Source organism: Carcharodon carcharias, chromosome 3, assembly GCF_017639515.1.
Source record: "Carcharodon carcharias isolate sCarCar2 chromosome 3, sCarCar2.pri, whole genome shotgun sequence".
Classification (NCBI taxonomy): Eukaryota; Metazoa; Chordata; class Chondrichthyes; order Lamniformes; family Lamnidae; genus Carcharodon; species Carcharodon carcharias.
This window is the reverse complement of record NC_054469.1, coordinates 12,542,282-12,560,616: the sequence shown is the minus strand read 5'-3', so window position 1 is coordinate 12,560,616 and position 18,335 is coordinate 12,542,282. Positions and strand designations below refer to the sequence as shown.

The 18,335-nt window shown below is 51.7% G+C and overlaps 1 protein-coding gene across 1 annotated transcript in view; it reads right to left on the bottom strand.

Annotated features, from left to right (window-relative positions):
• LOC121276250 (myosin-7B-like) overlaps window positions 1–18,335 on the bottom strand; it is a 212,810-nt gene that overhangs the window by 30,818 nt on the left and 163,657 nt on the right. The window contains exons 28-33 of the mRNA XM_041184454.1: window positions 17,128–17,254; window positions 15,187–15,305; window positions 11,963–12,159; window positions 7,273–7,622; window positions 6,249–6,373; window positions 2,821–2,936 (exon numbers count right to left, since the gene is read on the bottom strand). Coding sequence (XP_041040388.1) covers window positions 2,821–2,936; window positions 6,249–6,373; window positions 7,273–7,622; window positions 11,963–12,159; window positions 15,187–15,305; window positions 17,128–17,254 — 1,034 coding nt within the window. The remainder of the gene's footprint in view (window positions 1–2,820; window positions 2,937–6,248; window positions 6,374–7,272; window positions 7,623–11,962; window positions 12,160–15,186; window positions 15,306–17,127; window positions 17,255–18,335) is intronic.

Sequence of the window (18,335 nt, the reverse complement as noted above, 5' to 3'; positions counted from 1 at the left end):
GGTTATGTGGGTTTAGGTGAACAGTAAGTATCCTGTGAGGGAGGCGGTCTCCTCCTTATTGAACAAATGGAATTTTCTCCCGTGTGGATTTACAGTCAGTTCGACTGGAGACGTAAGCAGAGCGATGGGTTTCCCGCTAATTCCAGATCGACTCCGAGCTGATGAGAAATGTGACCCTGGATCCCCCTTCGACTGCTTCTGCTCAAGCAATACCTTGATTTTAAAACTCTCCTTGTTTCCGAAACCTCAATGGCCTTGCCCCTCCCTCTCTCTCCAACCCCACAATCCTCCGAGGTAGTTGCGCTCCTCTAACTCTGGCCTCTTCGGCAGCCTCGAGTTTGATCACTTCACCAGCCGTGTCCCTGCCTTCAGTTGGGCCCCAAGCTCGGAAGGGGGTGGGGGAGAGGGCGGGTGGGGGGTGGTGATGGCGTAGTGGTATTGTTGTTGGACCAGTAATCTGGAGACCCAGGGTAATGCTCTGGGGCCCCAGGTTCAAATCCCACCACAGCAGATGGTAGAATTTGAATTGGATAAAAATTTGGAATTAAAAGTCTAACAATGACCACGAAACCATTGCCAATTGTCATAAAAACCCATCTGGCTCACTGATGTCCTTTAGGGCAGGAAATCTGCCGTCCTTACCTAGTCTGGTCCACATGTGACTCCAGACCCACAGCAACGTGGTTGACTCTTAACTGCCCCTCTGAACAAGGGCAAATAGGGATGGGCAATAAATGCTGGCCTAGCCAGAGAGGCCCATGTTCAATGAATTAAAAAGAGAATTCCTGCCTACACCTTTCTGCTTCTATACCTCACTGATATAAAAACAAAAAACTGCGGATGCTGGAAATCCAAAACAAAAACAGAATTACCTGGAAAAACTCAGCAGGTCTGGCAGCATCGGCGGAGAAGAAAAGAGTTGACGTTTCGAGTCCTCATGACCCTTCAACTGTTCTGTTGAAGGGTCATGAGGACTCGAAACGTCAACTCTTTTCTTCTCCGCTGATGCTGCCAGACCTGCTGAGTTTTTCCAGGTAATTCTGTTTTTGTGTTCTATACCTCGCTTCCCTGCTTTAAAATATACTTCTTAAAACCTTTAATCATTTAACCTAATTTCTCCTTATGTGGATCAGTGTCATACTCTGGGCCTGAGTTTCCACGGATCAGGCAATCCGACTCTGATTCCCACTCCCCTTTTGGTTTCCAGCCTGGAATTCCACCCGATCCCATCTTGCCCGACCTTCCGACTCAGGCCAGGCGAGAGCTGTATAGGGCAGCGAGCTCCTGAGGCCTTCAGTCCAGGGCTGCAGAGTCAGGGGTAAGGAAGCCACGCCCCCCCCCCATTTTTACAGCACTCGTTGCTGTAAAGCAGATAGGTTTGAAGGCCCAGCTGCTTTCGGAAGCGAGGGAGGAAGTAGGTTTGTAAGGTAAGTGGGTAGGATCGTGGGGTGTTGGGGGTGTGTGTCAGGTGGTCAGTGTTGTGTTGGGTAGCCAGTGGGAGGAGGTAATAAGTTGGGTGGGGGGGGGGGTTCAGTTAGTTGGAGGGGTTGTCGGGTGGTCAGTGGGAAATGGAGGTCGGGTGGTCAGTGTTCAATGGGGGGTGGGGGGCATAGGTGTTGGGTGGTCAGTTGGAGTGGGGGCATCTAATAGTCAGTGGTGTTGGGAGTGGTCAGTGGGGATTGGGTAGTCAGTGAGGGGGTGGGAGTTGGGTGGCTAGTTGAGGGCGTCAGTTAGTCAGTGGGGTTCGGGGATTGGGTGGTCAGTGGGGATGTGAGGCTTGGGTCGTCAGTGATGGGGCAAGGGTTAGTTGGTTAGTCGGGGGTCTCGATCAGGGGCGGGGGGGGTGGGGTGGTCAGGAGGGGTTGGGTGATTGGTGGGGTGGGGTTTGGGTAGTTGGGGTGGGGCCAGTGGGATGGGGGGGGAGTCCATGAGGGTGAAGGGACAGGTGGGCAGAGTCCCATGGGGGGGGTGGGGGTGAAGGGGCAGGTGGGGGGGAGTCCTGTGAGGGGGGGTTGGGGGTGAAGGGACAGGTGGGGGGAGTCCTGTGAGGGTGAAGGGACAGGTGGGGGGGAGTCCTGTGAGGGGGGGTGGTGGTGAAGGGACAGGTGGGGGGAGTCCTGTGAGGGTGAAGGGACAGGTGGGGGGGAGTCCTGTTGGGGGGGGGGTGGTGATGGAGGGACAGGTGGGGGGGAGTTCTGTTGGGGGGAGGTGGGGGATGAAGGGGCAGGTGGGGGGAGTCCTGTGGGCTGGGAGTGGGGGGGTGGTGGGGGATGATCAGTATTATTTGGATTCTCCTGGCTTTTCCTGGGTAACTAATACAGGAAGCAGTGGGGACCATGTGAAGTTTGGGATTTATGTTGCACTTTTGGATGGTTCCCAGTGCAGGGAAATTGCCCAAGGGATGTTTGAACTTCCCGGGCAGTTGCCATGCCATCCTTACCTCGGGACTCTCGCAGTCTGGGGGGTGTTGGGGGTGGATGCAGGCCCCAGTTTACTGTCATGGAGCTTGGAAGTTATGGGCTCAAGTATTATAAAGCAACTTGGGGCATTTTATGAAGTTAAAGGTGCTATATAAATACAAGATGTTGTTTTGCGGCTGTTCTTAGACTTCCCCTGGTGGGTTACATTCTTATTTAGTATAAAGTGTTTTGGTAGCTCAGTGACCCACCCCAGGGAGTGGCCTGTGTTTGTGGCTATATTCGTCATGACGTTAATCCAGATTGAACATAAAGGAAAGCAATACTGTGCCCCTCGGTATGGGTTTGACATTGGCAGTGTACAGGTCACCCGGCTCTCATTGCGGGGCTCAATCCCCGTTACCTCATGGTGACTATCTCTTCATCCTTCTCCTTCAGTTTCCTCTCATTCTCGCTTTGCAGCTGAGTCAGGTCCAACTGAAGACGGCTGTTCCTGTTCTCCAAAGTCTTCAGCTCATTCTAACACAGAACAGGAGAGAAGGTTACTTGTTTCAGGTGCCTGATGGGAATACCATGATCTAGAGAGGCCACAGGGAGCACTCATACCCTTCGAGGGGAGGCGATGGTGTAGTGGTATTGTTGCTGGGCTAGTAATCTGAGACCCAGGGTAATCTGGGGACCTGGGTTCAAATCCCACCACAGCAGATGGTGGAATGTTATTCAATAATAAACCTGGCATTAAAAGTCTGATGATGAAATGATTGTTGTAAAAACCCATCTGGGTCACTAATGCCCTTCAGGGAAGGAAATCTGCTGTCCCTACCTGGTCTGGCCCACATGTGACTCCAGAGCCATGGCAATATGGTTGACTCTTAAAATGTTCAGGATGGGCAATAAATGCCGGCCCAGCCAGTGATACCCACATCCTCTGAATGAATAAAAAATTGAGGAAGAAGCAACATGGCCTTGCCTCTCTAAACTACTGCAATTCTTTCAGACTGTTTCATTTACTTATCCTTTCAGAAGGATATTGAGCTCCCTCACTAACACCCTGTCACTCCTAATTTCCCTCTCCCTTCAAAAATCAGGAAAAGAGTGGGCCATTCAGCCCTTCCAGCCTGTTCCACCATTCATTATGGCTAATCTGTACTCAAACTCCATTTACACCCGGGGCCTGTCAATTATTGAACATTTCCCGTCTTTGATTCTGTAACGTTCTGATGATGATCTACATGGCTTGAATTAATTTTTAATACTTATGAATCGTTAAATTCAAAACTGACAGAAGTAGAATGAGGTAGGTTGTCACGGTAATTTCAAATTCTTGTTAGCTTCACAAAGAGAGACGTTCTGGCATTATAACAGTTCTGAAACAATGACTGGACCTCACAGTATCAGAGAGGCATTAACAAGATGTCTTGCAGCAACTGACCAAGGTTCCTTAGGCAGCACCTCCCAAACTCACAACCTCTACCATCTAGAAGGGCAAGGGCAGCAGATAGATGGGAACACCACTGCCTGGACGTTCCCCTCCAAGTCACTCACCATCCTGACTTGGAAATATATCACCGTTCCTTCACTGTCACTGGGTCAAAATCCTGGAACTCCCTCCCTAAGAGCACTGTGGGACAGCAGCGGCTCAAGAAGGCAGCTCACCACCACCTTCTCACGGGCAGCTGGGGAGGGGCAATAAATGCTGGCCCAGCCTGCGACACCCACATCCCGTGAGTGAATAAAAAAATGCAGTCAACTAAATGGCTTCCATTTCTGTGCTGTGGCTGCCTGTTTTCTTGAATTAAGCAAGATATTAAACTTAATGCTCAGTTTCCCCAACGTTCAATGAGTGGCTCCAATCTGAAGCCCTCAGCCACTGACAGTATAGCAAATCACTGCCCCCTGCCCACCGCCCACTGCCCACTGCCCACAGCCCACTGCCCACAGCCCCCTGCCCACTGCCCTTTGTCCCCTGCCCCCTGCCCACCGCACATCGCTGCTCTGCCCACTACCCCCTACCCAACGCCCCCTGCCCACCACCCACTGCCCCCTGCCCACCACCCTCTGTCCACTGCCCATCGCCCACTGCCCCTGCCCACCGCCCTTTGTCCCCTGCCCCCTGCCCCTTGCCTACCGCACATCACCTCCTGCCCACCACCCATCACCCCTTGCCCACTGCCCATCGCCCCCTGCCCACCGCCTCTGCCCATCACCCCGTCCCCTGTCCCCTACCCACTGCCCACCACCCCCGTCCCATGCCCACCCGCCCCCTGTGCCCCTGCCCACTGCCCCCTTCCCACTGCCCCACCACCTCACAGTCTTAAAAGGGCTTCCATTCTCCGTCGATATCGCTGAAACTCAGGGTGGTGTTAGCTGGTGCTAAACGATGTTAGATTGGAAAAGCTGCCCTGAAGGTGCTTTGGGTCTCGGCACTCAGAGAGGTCACAGCTTTGTTGTATTTTCTGGGCAAGGTGCCCAGGGAGTTGGACAATTTCACTGCATTCGTTTACACGATTTGCCTCATCCCAGAGAAGCGCTTCTCAGTAAAGAGCACCGGCTGCAAGATACCAATGGGTGGTAAACACAGCCTGAGTTCCATCTCGGCGTCGGGTAATGCCGCTCTCATTGCTATTGTTTGCCAAGATATTGGGCAGTAAGGACTGGGCTCTGAATTGGCGGTGCAGGGTCCGTCAATGGGGCTGAGCGGTGACAGTGACCCTGCGGAAATATCCGCGGCAAAAAACCCAACAATGCCAGAGGCGCCAAGGCTACACTCACTCTCTTCACCACATCCTCTTTCCATCTCTGGCCCTGAAGTCTGAGAGTCACGGCGTCGGGAGCGCCACACGAGTCTGGTCCGCTCATTCGCAGCTGCATCTGCTTTGAGCCTGGCACAGGTTTAAATAAAAACAGAAACACCTGGAAAAACTCAGCAGGTCTGGCAGCATCGGCGGAGAAGAGCACAGTTGACGTTTTGAGTCCTCATGACCCTGAAGGGGAGTGGGGCTAATTGGATACCTCTTCCGGAGAGCAAAGTTGACGTTTCGAGTCCTCATGACCCTGAAGGGGAGTGGGGCTAATTGGATACCTCTTCCGGAGAGCAAAGTTGACGTTTCGAGTCCTCATGACCCTGAAGGGGAGTGGGGCTAATTGGATACCTCTTCCGAAGAGCACAGTTGACGTTTTGAGTCCTCATGACCCTGAAGGGGAGTGGGGCTAATTGGATACCTCTTCCGGAGAGCAAAGTTGACGTTTCGAGTCCTCATGACCCTGAAGGGGAGTGGGGTTAATTGGATACCTCTTCCGGAGAGCAAAGTTGACGTTTCGAGTCCTCATGACCCTGAATGGGAGTGGGGCTAATTGGATACCTCTTCCGGAGAGCAAAGTTGACGTTTCGAGTCCTCATGACCCTGAAGGGGAGTGGGGCTAATTGGATACCTCTTCCGAAGAGCACAGTTGACGTTTTGAGTCCTCATGACCCTGAAGGGGAGTGGGGCTAATTGGATACCTCTTCCGAAGAGCACAGTTGACGTTTTGAGTCCTCATGACCCTGAAGGGGAGTGGGGCTAATTGGATACCTCTTCCGAAGAGCAAAGTTGACGTTTTGAGTCCTCATGACCCTGAATGGGAGTGGGGCTAATTGGCTACCTCTTCCGGAAAGCAAAGTTGACGTTTCGAGTCCTCATCCCTGAAGGGTCATGAGGACTCGAAATGCCAACTTTGCTCTTCTCCGCCGATGCTGCCAGACCTGCTGAGTTTTTCCAGGTAATTCTATTTTTGTTTTGGATTTCCAGCATCTGCAGTTTTTTGTTTTTAATCACAGATTAAATAAGTTACCTGGAGATCTTCCAGGCCAGCTTCCAGCTGAGCCAGTTCCTCTTGATGTTGTTTCTTAAGCTTGCCTGCCTCATGACTGTGCTGAGAGACTTCGCTCAGCTGATCTGTTAGGGAAGCGACGTCCTCTGTGTTGAAAGAGAGAATGTGAGATAAACCAACGCAAAGCCGACATAGCAACGAGTAGATCTTAAATCCTTTCGGGAGTTTATTTAAATATCACAAAGAACAAATTCATAGAATCTTACAGCGCAGGAGGAGGCTACTCAGCCCATCGTGCCCGTGCTAGCTCTTCGGAAGAGGGTATCCAATTAGCCCCACTCCCCTGCTGGTTTCCCCAAACCCTGAAAATGCTCCCTTTACAAGTATCCTCTCGAAACTCACTTGTCGAACCTGCTTCCACAGCCCTTTCGGGCAACGCATCCCAGGTCACACAATAGGTCGTGGTGAGAGATTCTCGCATCTCCCTGAAGGAGAGACTGAAAGGCAACTCAGATCGTCTGAAGACAGGCTACCGAGAGGCAACAGTCAACAGAAATCTGCTCCGGGGGTGAGAGTGCCCAGGATGAGGGGACATGGCCCTCGAATGAGGGAGCCAGGCCACTCAGTGTAGATGTCGGGAAGCACCTCTTCACACACAGAGTGGGGGAGTGGAAACCTGGGGCGCTCCCTCTTAACAAAGCTGGTGAGGCTGGGAGTCCATTGAGAATTGGTTGATGGATTTTTGTTAGGGAAGGAGTATTCAGGATTACAGAACCAAGCCGGGGTAGATGGGGTCGAGATACAGACCAGTTTGTGTGATGGAATGGAGCAGTTGGGGGGGGGGAGGGTGGGGCTGAATGGTCTCCTTGTGTTCCTACCACCTCCCCCCCCCCCCCCCCCACAATTGGGGAGGACCTGGATCAACAATCAGGCTATGGTGTCTCCTTTGTAAAAGAGCTGGGGGTTTTGATAACAGTTCCTGACAATGCCCCCCCCCACCCGTTTCTCGATGCTCGGTTGTCGGTGCTGTGTGGTTGCCTCTCACCCAGCAAGCGTGTGTTCTCCCTTTTCAGCCCCTCGTTCAAATCCACCGACTCATCGAAGGTGTTCTTGAGCTTCAGCAGCTGCGTGCTGATCTCCCTGGTCTCTCCCTGCGCCACCTCCAGCTCCGCCTGCGAGCGCTCCAGTTTCAGCCTCCACTCGTTCAGGATTTTGTCGAGGTTCTGCTGTTTCCTTTCGAGGGCGAGGGAGGAGGCGTGTGACCTCTCCACCTCGGCGCTCAGGTCCTTCACCTCGGCCTGAAGACGGTTCTTCACCTTCTCCGCTGAGGCGCACTTGCTGATCGCCGCCTCGGCCTTCTGCTCCGCCTCTTCCAGCCGCGCCACCAGCTTCTTCCTGAGGGAGGAACACACACACACAGGAAGGTGAAGGGGCCAGTCCAGTCCCCAGGAGGAGAGGGACATAGTTCACCCCTGGTTTGACCTGGGCCACATTCACTTGGCTCAGGGCCGACTGCTGCTGCTGGCGTCCTGCTGTGGGTCAATTGAACGACTGGGTTCAAGCCCACTCCAAACGTTTGAGCGTATAATCCAGTGTAATGCAGTACTGAGGGAGTGCCGCACTGCCACCTATCAGGCGAGACATTAAATCAAGGGACAATTTGCCCTCTCAGGTGGATGTCAAGGACCCCCCCCACCGATCCCATAATGAAGTATAATGTGGGGAAACGTGAGCTTGTCCACTTTGGCAGGAAGAATGGAAAACCAGCAATTTATTTAAATAGAGAGAGAGAGAGAGGCTGCAGTGCAGAGGGATCTGGGTGACCTGGTGCATGAATCACAAAAAAAGTTAGTAAGCAGGTGCAGCGAGTGATTGGGAAGGCAGATGGAGTGTTGGTAAAAACAGAATACTGCGGATGCTGGAAATCTGAACTAAAAACAGAAAATGCTGGAAGAACTAAGGTCTGACAGCACCTGTGGGGAGAGAAACAGGGTTAACGTTTTGAGTCCGTGTGATACTCTGAAGGAAGGTCATACAGACTCGAAACGTTAACTCTGGTTCTCTCTCCACAGACGCTGCCAGACCTGCTGAGTTTTTCCAGCATTTTCTGTATTTTTAATGGAATATTGGTGTTTCTTACAAGGGGAATGGAATATAAAAGTAGGATGTTGGTGAGACCACATCTGGAAACACTGTGTACAGTTTTGGTCTCTTCCTTTAAGAAAGAGTATATTTGCATTGGAAGCAGTTCAGAAAAGGTTCACTTGGCTGATATCTGGGGTGAGGGGGTTATTTTATGAGGAACGGTTGGTCAGGCTGGGCCTGTATCTATTGGAGTTTAGCAGAGTGAGAGGTGATCTTATTGAAACGTAGAAGTTCCTGAAGGGACTTGTTAGTGTGGATACTAAACGATTGTTTCCTCTTGTGGGAGAGACTAGAACTACGAGACACGGTTTAAAAATAAGGGGTCCCCATTTTAAGACGGAGATGGGGAGAAATGTTTACTCTCAGAGGGTCGTGACTCTGTGAAATTCTCTCCCCCAAAGAGCAGTGGAGGCTGGGTCATTGAATATTTTTAAGGCTGAGCGTGATAGATTCGTGACTGACAAGGGAGTCAAAGGGTACAGGGGGTAGACAGGAAAGTGAAGATCCCAGTCAGATCGGGCACGATCTTATCAAATGGCAGGGCATGTTCGAGGGGCTGAATGGCCCACTCCTGCCCCTAATTCGTACGTTTGCGATTGTACCACAGGCCTGATATCTGAAATCCAGCATCTTTGGGATTGAGACCATGCTGGGTTTTCCCAGGTTTTGGATTAGATTGGGGTTTTTTGTTGCCATATAATATAATGCAGGAATGAGACGTGAATCTGGGATTGATAAAGTAACGTTGCCGGAAGCTCATTACCGCTCGGCAGAATCTAAACTCCGCCCCCCGCCCCCCCCCCCCCCCCCCCCCCCCCCCACCCCCTTCGTGATCCCGAGACTGGGATTTGGAGAAAAATAAATACAAGTAGATCCCAGTTTAGGTCGGGATGAATTAATGGGCCCAGCTCTGTTTACAGGACGTGTATGGCAGCCCTGTGGGTCTGACTGTAATCGCGGGTCCCCTGGAGTGGCAGGCTCTTAGGGAGAAATCCACGACTCTATCCCGCTGGTGGAACAGGAAGCTTTGTGTCTGGAGAACAGGGAGGGCCTGGGGGTTGTCGGTGGGTGAGGTGGAGGGGGGCGGGGGGGGGTGGGATCTAACTAACTCCTGCAACGGGCTCAGGTTCTATGTGCCTAAAACTCTCACCGATCCTGATCTCGAGGATCAGCCGGAGAGTGGCCTCTTTATTCCCGCGTTTACTCTCGCCTGGGAGCAGCTCCCAGGCCTCCTGTGGAAATACGGTCTGGGTTCTGGGCAGCCAGATTTTGGGTAATGGACCTGCGTGATGAGGAAGAGTTATCCTCGGTGTCGGGGGCAATATTTATTCCCCAACCAACAGATTATCTATTCTTTCATTTTCAGGATGCGGGTGTCAACGGCCAGGCCAATGTTTATTGCCCTAACCTCCATTACCCTTGAGAAGTTGGTGATGAGCACCCTCTTCACTGAATGGTTTACTAGCCCATTTCAGAGGGCGGTTAAGAGTCAACTATGTTAGCTGGCACTAGACCAGGTAAAAGGATTTGCACCTCTAAAGGACATTAGTGAACCAAATGAGATCCTAGGACAATCCAGTTATGCATAGCATCATTATGGCACAGAAAGAGGCCATTAAGCCTGCTCATAGTGCAATGGTCACAATTACAGAGACTGTTTTTTTTTATTCCAGGTTCCGTTAATTAACCGAACCTAAATTCCCCAATGGCCATGATTGGATCTGAAGTCATGTCTCGGATCATTAATCCTGGATTAGCACAGAACTGTCAGGAACTCACCAAGGCTCCTTCGACAGCACCTTCCAAACTGACGACCACTACCACCTAGAAGGACAAGGGCAGCAGATAGATGGGAACATCACCACCTGCAAGTTCCCCTCCAAGTCACTCACCATCCTGACTTGGAAATATATCGGCCGTTCCTTCACTTCGCTGGGTCAAAATCCTGGAACCCCCTCCCTAACAGCATGGTGGGTGTACCTACACCACATGGACTGCAGCGGTTCAAGAAGGCAGCTCACCACCACCTTCTCAAGGGGCAACTAGGGATGGGCAATAAATGCTGGCCCAGCCAGTGACGCCCACATCCCGTGAATGAATAAAAATAAAAGCCAGTCCTCTCAGTGGCGGGGGGGGGGGCGGGGGGTCACAGTTTAGTTTGTAGAAACTTACGGTGTCAGTCACACACCTTACAGTCCAGCAGAACACATTTCCTCACAATGGGTTGAATTTTACATTGAGGGTGGGAACCCCCAGGTCCCCGCCCCCTCCCCACCCCCACCATAAAGATCAGGGGAAAAGAGCCCCCACACCCCTCCCCCCGCCCCACCCCCACCCCCAGGCTTGGCCAGCTGGCCCCACAGACGTTCAACAACCGTCAGACCAGTAATTGTCTTGAGAGTGGGCCCGACACCTGCCCTCATCTTAGAAGCAGCCCCACCTCTTGAGGGCAGCCAGCCAAGCCAAGCCCATGGCCAGAGCTGCTCCCTTGACCCCGCAGCACCACCGGGAACGTTGGCCACTGCCGGTACTGCAGGCAGTCCCAGAGCGAAGCAAGCAAGGGGATATGGACAGGGCAGTAGGGGGAGGGGAAACTCAGAATGGCGGGGGGGGGGGGGTGGAGGGTTACACCCGGCGGGGAGGGTGGGGGAGGGGAGTCTCCAATGGAGGCGACCCACAGGAGACACTAAGAGGAGGCACCTCAAACCCCTTGCACTGCCTGGTTTGCTGGACACTTGGTCAGTTAAGAGCCTCAGTTGGCCCCGGGGTGAGCAGACCACCCGATGCCTTCCCTGCTGCTGGTAAAATTGCACTGGGTGGGTGGGGGGTGAGGGAAGGGGGGGGAGGGGTTGGAAGGATGGCGTAGATGGGGAGCAGAGGCTGGCACCCAATTTTACAGCCCCCCCCCCCACCAACCCCCACCTCTGAGGGGGGACATAAAATTCTGGCCATGCTGTTCGAAATTTGAGTGAGCTTGAGAATGAGGGTGGCGAAAGCACCCTCACCCACAGAGGGGGCGATGGTAGTGCAATGGTAAATGTCACTGGGCTAGTGATCCGGAGGCCTAGGCTAATGCTCCTGGGGACATGGGTTCAAATTCAGTTCATAAAATCTGGAATCATTAAATGCGTCCGTGAAATTATCATTGCTGTGAAAGCCCATCTGGTTCACCAACGCCCCTCTAGGGAAGGAAACCTGCTGTGGCCTGGCCTACACGTGACTCCAAACCCACCACAACGTGGTTGACTCCAACCTGCCCCCCTGAAATGGCCAAGCAAGTCACTCAGCTCAAGGCGCACATGTACCCCGTAACTTTTTTAAGGTCTCACAAGCGAAACGCTGCGAATGTTAGAAATGTGAAATCAAAGCGGAAAATGCTAGAAATATTCAACAGGTCCCCGTGGAGGGAGGGGGGGGGGTGCAGGGGGGTGTGGAAAAGAGTTAATGTTTCGCTCCATTAATGCCCACCAGCCTGACCGACGATCATCGACCTGAAACGCTAGCTTTGTGCCTCCCCCCTCCACAGATGCCGCCTGACCCGCTGAGTATTTCCAGCGTTTTGTATTCTGGGTTAAGTCCCGATATCGTACCTGGCTTCCTCCAGCTCCCCCAGCCTCTGGGTTCCCTCCGTCTCATATTTCGTTTTCCACAGTAACGCCTCTGCGTTGGCTTTGCTGGCGGACTTCTGCAGGTTCGCTTTTTCCTCCTGTTCTTCCTCGAGCTGCCCCCGGAGGACATCACAGTTATTGCGTGCATCCTGCAGGCTGTGGGCTAATCCTACCCTCAACTGTGGACAGAGGGCAAAAAAAAAACTATCAGGTACAACAACAACCTGCATTCGTATAGCGACATAGTAAACCCCCCCCCCACCAAGGGAGCTTCGCTAACAAAAATTAACACCGGGTCAAAGGAGATATTAACATGATTGAATAATTTGCGGGCATGAGGCTCCTACAGTGGTAGATAACATAATGTCGTTTGGCAGTACAGAACTTGCTGAGAGAGGGGACGTGTCGAAGATTTTCGTCTTGCACTCATCAGGACATCTGGCAAAAATGCCAATACAAGGGGAAAACAACAATTTATACTGTATGTGAGGACAGTGCTGATTGGTTAGCCAGTGGACTCTGATAGAGGCGTTGCCATGGAAAATGCACCAGCGATGGTGACTGACAGTTAACTGCCAAGCATTGTTTGAAATTTAAACCAGGTGGCTTGACCAGGTTGGTCAAGGCATTGCCTTGAGGAATGAGTTAGCGAATGGCTGTCACTTATTCCGTTTAGCTGAAACAGGTGCCATGTGTGTACATGTTCTTCCTGTCTGTCTGCGAGGAACAGGGCACCTTGTATTAATACAAGTAGCTTCCAGAACACACAAATACACCACACAGCGGGCCCCACTGACAACCTTACCTTGGTTGTCGGCGTAATTCTTAGGGCACTGAGGATTATTTAGCAAATGTTGTCCAATCGCAACGTTGGGATTGTGAAACCAGGTCAACAAGAACTTGTATTTATATAGCGCCTTTAATGCAGCAAAATATCCCAAGGGGTTTCACAAGAGGGATGACAAACAAATCTGTCACTGAGCCACACATGAAGACATCCAGACACATGACCAAAGCTTGATCAAAAAAAGCAAGGTTCTACAGAACATCTTAAAGGAGGAGAGTGAGGTAGAGAGGCAGAGAGGTGATCCCAAAGTTTTGGGCCTAACCACGGTTGCCAATGGTACGGTGAAGTAAATGGGAAATAACCAAGGGGCTGGAATTAGAGGAGCGCAGATATCTTGGAGGGTTTTAGCACTCGAGGAGTTACAAAGATAGGGAGGAGCAAGGACATAGAGGGATCTAACCAGAGACAGGAGTATTTTACATTTGAGGTGTTGATGGACTGGGAGCTGGTGTAGGTCAGCAGTGAGCACTGGCGGCTTTGGGTGAACAGGACTTGGTGCGAGTCAGGATTTAGGCAGCAGGGCCTTGGACGAGCCCTGGTTTATGGAGGGTGGGAATCGGGTAGTCAGCCAGCAAAGCATCGGAGTCATCAAATCTGGAGGTAACAAAAGCATGAATGAGGGTTTCAGCAGCACAAGGGATGGGGCAGATGTATTTAAGATGTTTGTATCCCTCAATACATATTCATCGATGTAATTTTCAAAAGGACAATCACTAACTCCAGGCCCGTGCATGCAAAGGATCTTCAGACCACTCCCCCCCCACCCTCAGTGAATATGTTTCTGTGCTTGTGTGTGAAAGACACATCATGACTCCTGTAGAAATTACACACGTGGACTTCAGTAACTATCACTCACCTCACACGATAACGAGATAGAAAAGGTCCAGGACTTAGAACCTCTGTTATGCAGTTGTGTGTCAGTGTGATGTGTGAGAAAGATGCAGGGCCAGCCTTTACTGCCCATCTCGAATGCCCCATGGGGAGGTGGTGCTGAGCTACCCCCTTGAGTGCCTTCAGCAGGCCAGAGGGCAGAGAGGAGCTGCTCACTTTGCTGTGGGTCTAGAGTCGCATATATCCCATGGAAACTGGGACACCAGTTTGCGAATTCACAGCGGGAATTAAGAAAGAAAACTACTTTATATAACTGAGAAAAAAGGTTTTGTGGGAGGGAGGAGGGTAGAAGGATAAATAAATTGGATAAGGTTGAAAAGGGGCAACAAGTTACAGAACTATGAAGAGAATACGGGACAGTGGGACTAAATGGATAGTTCTTTCAAAGTTGCGATGAGCTGAATGGCCTCCTTCTGTTCTCTGTGATTTGTGAAATTAAGCACCTGCACTATAAGTAAAGATACCATCTCACAAATAAGATATAGAATGAGTAGCCCAATCCCTTACTTTATAAAACACATAAGTAAATCATGGAGAATTTAACAAACTCAGCCTGACAACATATGATCAATGGACATTAATCCAAAATGCAGAGTGCAGTGGACCTTGCATAGCTATTCTTTAGATTAAGGAGATCCACATTTTGCAAGGTGGTGTAATTATCTGTACGCTGAAATGTTCACCGGCGTGCAATCCTTTTATCATCTTACACTTCATTTTTGTCGATTACTATATCCTGAATTATGATAACCTGTTTTATTTATATCATCACAATTCAGCACCTGGCTTCAGGGTGATTTTTCAATATCTATGATTGTAAGCCTGTATCAGGAGGTAGAGTGAAAAACAAGGAATGTGAAATAACTGAGAGAGGGGATGTGGGGAGGAACCATTTTACTCAGCGAGTGGTAACGACCTAGAACTCGCTGCCCACGGGGGCGTTGGAATTGGGGAGGGTCAATGATTTCAAAGGGGAATTGGATCGACATCAAACCTGCAGGGGGGACTACGGGAATGGGGATGGCCAGATTGCTCTACAGAGAGCTAGCATGGACTCAGACGGCCGAATGGCCTCCCTCTGTGCCGTAATGACTCCGCGGCTCTGATGCGAGTCTCGAAGAGGAGAAGCAGCTAATGCAAAAAAGGTAAAGAGGTTTGTGAGTAATAATGTAAAATCCGTGGGGTCAGAATCAGCAAGGGTTGGTTCAGGTCATTCACGTGGTCACCCAGCTGCTGATAGACTGGCTGCGGCCTACTCCTATAGAGAATGTTCTTTGACTACAGGGACTGCAGCGGCTCAAGGAGGTGGCTCACAACCGCCTTCTGAGGGGCAATTAGGGTCGGGCAATAAGTGCTGGCCTTTCCTGTGACTCCCACCTCTGGGAAACGGATGAAATGAAACATTGGAAATTTTCGCTCGGGGCTACTCGTAAGTGCAGCCACTGAGAGGCTGAGCGTAGACACGAACCCTCGATTCCTCTTCCAGCTGATTCTTCAGGGCCTCCAGCTCCTGGTTCAAGGCCGCTTTCATCCGTGTGAACTTGGCGATTATTGCGTCCCGTTCCTCAACTTGCTGCGACAGGTCTCCTGAAACCAGAGATTTCCAAAACACCGATCAGATTAAAAACTCAGATACATCACAGCACTAAATGGCAGTACACACAGGACGCTCACTTTTCCTTCTGTTCCACTATAGTTTAAACATAAGAACGTAAGAAATAGGAACAGGAGTGGACCATTTGTCCACTCGAGCCTGCTCCGCCATCGGCTGATCACCTTGTGTTTCGATTTCCACATTCCCATCTAACCCCGCTAACCTTTGATTCTCTTGCCTAACTAGAATCAATCTACCTCTGCCTTAAAAATATCCAATGACCCCGGCTCCACTACCTTCTGAGGCAGAGAATTCCAAAGTTGCTCAACCTTCTAAGAGAAAAAAATTCTCCTCCTCTCTGTCCTAAAAGGGTGACCTCTAATTTTAAACAGTGCCCCCTAGTACTGGTCTCACCCACAAGAGGAAACATCCTTTCCACGTCCACCTTGTCAATGCCGTTCAGGATCTTGTGGACTTCAATCAAATCGCCCCTCACACATCTAAACTCCAGTGGAAACAAGCCCAGTCTGTCCAACCTTTCCTCATAAGACAACCCACTCATTCCCGGTATCAAACTAGTAAACCTCCTCTGAACTGCCTTCAATGCATTTACATCCTTCCTTAAATAAGGAGACCAGCTGCACACAGTATTCAAGGTGCAGTCTCACCAATGCCTGTATAACTGAAGCATAAGATCCTTACTTTGATGTTCAATCCCTCTTGTAATAAAGGAGAGCATTCCAAGAGCTTTCTTAATTACTTGCTGTACCTGCATACTAACTTTTTGTGACTCATGTACTAGAACACCGAGATCCCTCTGCATCTCAGAATTCTGCAGCCATTCTCCATTTAAGTAATACTCTGCTTTTTTGTTCTTCCTGCCAAAGTGAACAACTTCACATTTTCCCACATTAAACTCTATTTGCCAGATCTCTGCCCACTCACTCAACCTATCTATATCCATCTGCAACCTCCTCATGTCCTCTTCACAACATACTTTCCTAGCTATCTTTGTGTCTTCTGCAAATTTAGCTACCATGTCTTCACTCCTCTCATCTAAGCCGTAAAAAGTTGAGGCCTCAGCACAGGCCCCTGTTTCTGTCCTCCAGAAATAGAGGAGGCGAGGACAGAAAATTCTAGTCATTATTTTCAGTTTGGTTCTTATTTTTCACTGTTGGGCACTGAACCCGCCCAGATCTGAGCGCCATTTTACATCACAGCAACAAGGATGTTCCCCTTTAAATATGCAAATTGGGCACCGATGGTACAAGCAGCAGTGATTCCTGCCTCATTCCTGGGTGCGGGATTGAGTTTAATCTCTCGGGGACTCGATGTCCGACGACTGAAGGTAGGGGGACCACGGGGGGCCACAGGTCAAAGGCTGTGGGACCACGAGGTTGTGGGCAAGGGATGCAGGGGGAAAGTGGAGAGGTTTCCTCACTGAGGCCGGCGACGCATCGTGTGGAGACACCCCACCTGAAATGGAGTGTGTGCTACGCGTCCGTCATCTTTCCTGGAGGGAAGGATGCAGGAAAGGGAAGAGGAGCAATGGCCTGGAACCCACTGCCCCGCCAGGATGGTGGAGGTAGGGATGGCGAATGATTCCATAAGATGAGCCATGGAGAGAAATAAACCCGTGGAGCTGCCAGGCTGGAAAGGGGGGGGGGGGGGGGTGATTGAACGGGCCTACAGGGCAGGTCATGGAGGCGATGGGCTGAATGGCCCTCCTACTGTGCTACGTCATGTCTCCCTCATTACCCTTCGGTTACCGCCCCCCCACTCGGTGGGGTAAAAGGCTGGCCTGTGCCTCCTCACCCTGCTCGGATTTTGTCCTCATTGCGTGTGTCCTGAGCTCGTTCAGCTCCGCCTGAAGCTCCGCAACTTTCTGCTTCGCCTCACTCGCCTCAGCTTCGTGGAGGTGACAGCGTCTCTCAAAATCGGCCTGGATCACAGGAAACGTCCAAGTTAAAGCAACTAGCTGTTTGCGCAGTAACACATCCCAGGCGCAATGGGAGCATTCGCGCCTCTCAATCCAAATCCCAACTCCACAGACATAATCAGCATAATCCAGGCTGGCAATCCACTGCAGTACTGAGGGAGTGCTGCATTGTCAGAGGGTCAGTACTGAAGCAGTGCTGCATTGTCAGAGGGTCAGTACTGAGGGAGTGCTGCACTGTCAGAGGGTCAGTACTGAGGGAGTGCTGCACTGTCAGAGGGTCAGTACTGAGGGAGAGCTGCACTGTCAGAGGGTCAGTACTGAGGGAGTGCTGCACTGTCAGAGGGTCAGTACTGAGGGAGAGCTGCACTGTCAGAGGGTCAGTACTGAGGGAGAGCTGCACTGTCAGAGGGTCAGTACTGAGGGAGTGCTGCACTGTCAGAGGGTCAGTACTGAGGGAGTGCTGCCCTGTCAGAGCAGGGGGTGTGGGGAGGGCGGGGGGTTGGTGTTGGGGTGGGGGGGTTGGGGGTGGAAGGGCGGGGCGGTGTGGGGAGATGGGGGGCAGGGTGGTGTGGGTAGGGGGGAGGTGGGGGGACGGGGCTGTGGGGGGGAGCAGGGGGGTAAGTGGGGGGGTGGGCTGGGGTGTTGGGGGGGGCGGAGGGTGTGGAGCAGTGTTAGGGATGATGTGTTTGGGGGGGGCGGTGTGGGGGGCGGAGGGTGTGGAGCAGTGTTAGGGATGATGTGTTTGGGGGGGGCGGTGTGGGGGGCGGAGGGTGTGGGGGGCTCGGCCGGGGGGTGGGTGGGAGCGGTCGAGGAACTGCCCACGGTCGAGCCGCGGCCGAGATTTCACACCGGCCGGTGAAGGCCGAGCCCGGAGGAGCAGGTGCTGCAGCGCTGCCCGTGCCGGGGGTGGGGGGAGGAGGAGGGTGAGGGGGGGTGTGGTGGTGGGGGCACTTCATGTAGGCCTGAGGCAGGGAGCTGCAACCCAGCGAGCGGAGGATAGAAAACATGGAAAATAGAGAATTTAAAAATGTTAAAAAAAACATGTCCCCTCCTGATGTCACATGGGCAGGGACGTGCTGTTAGT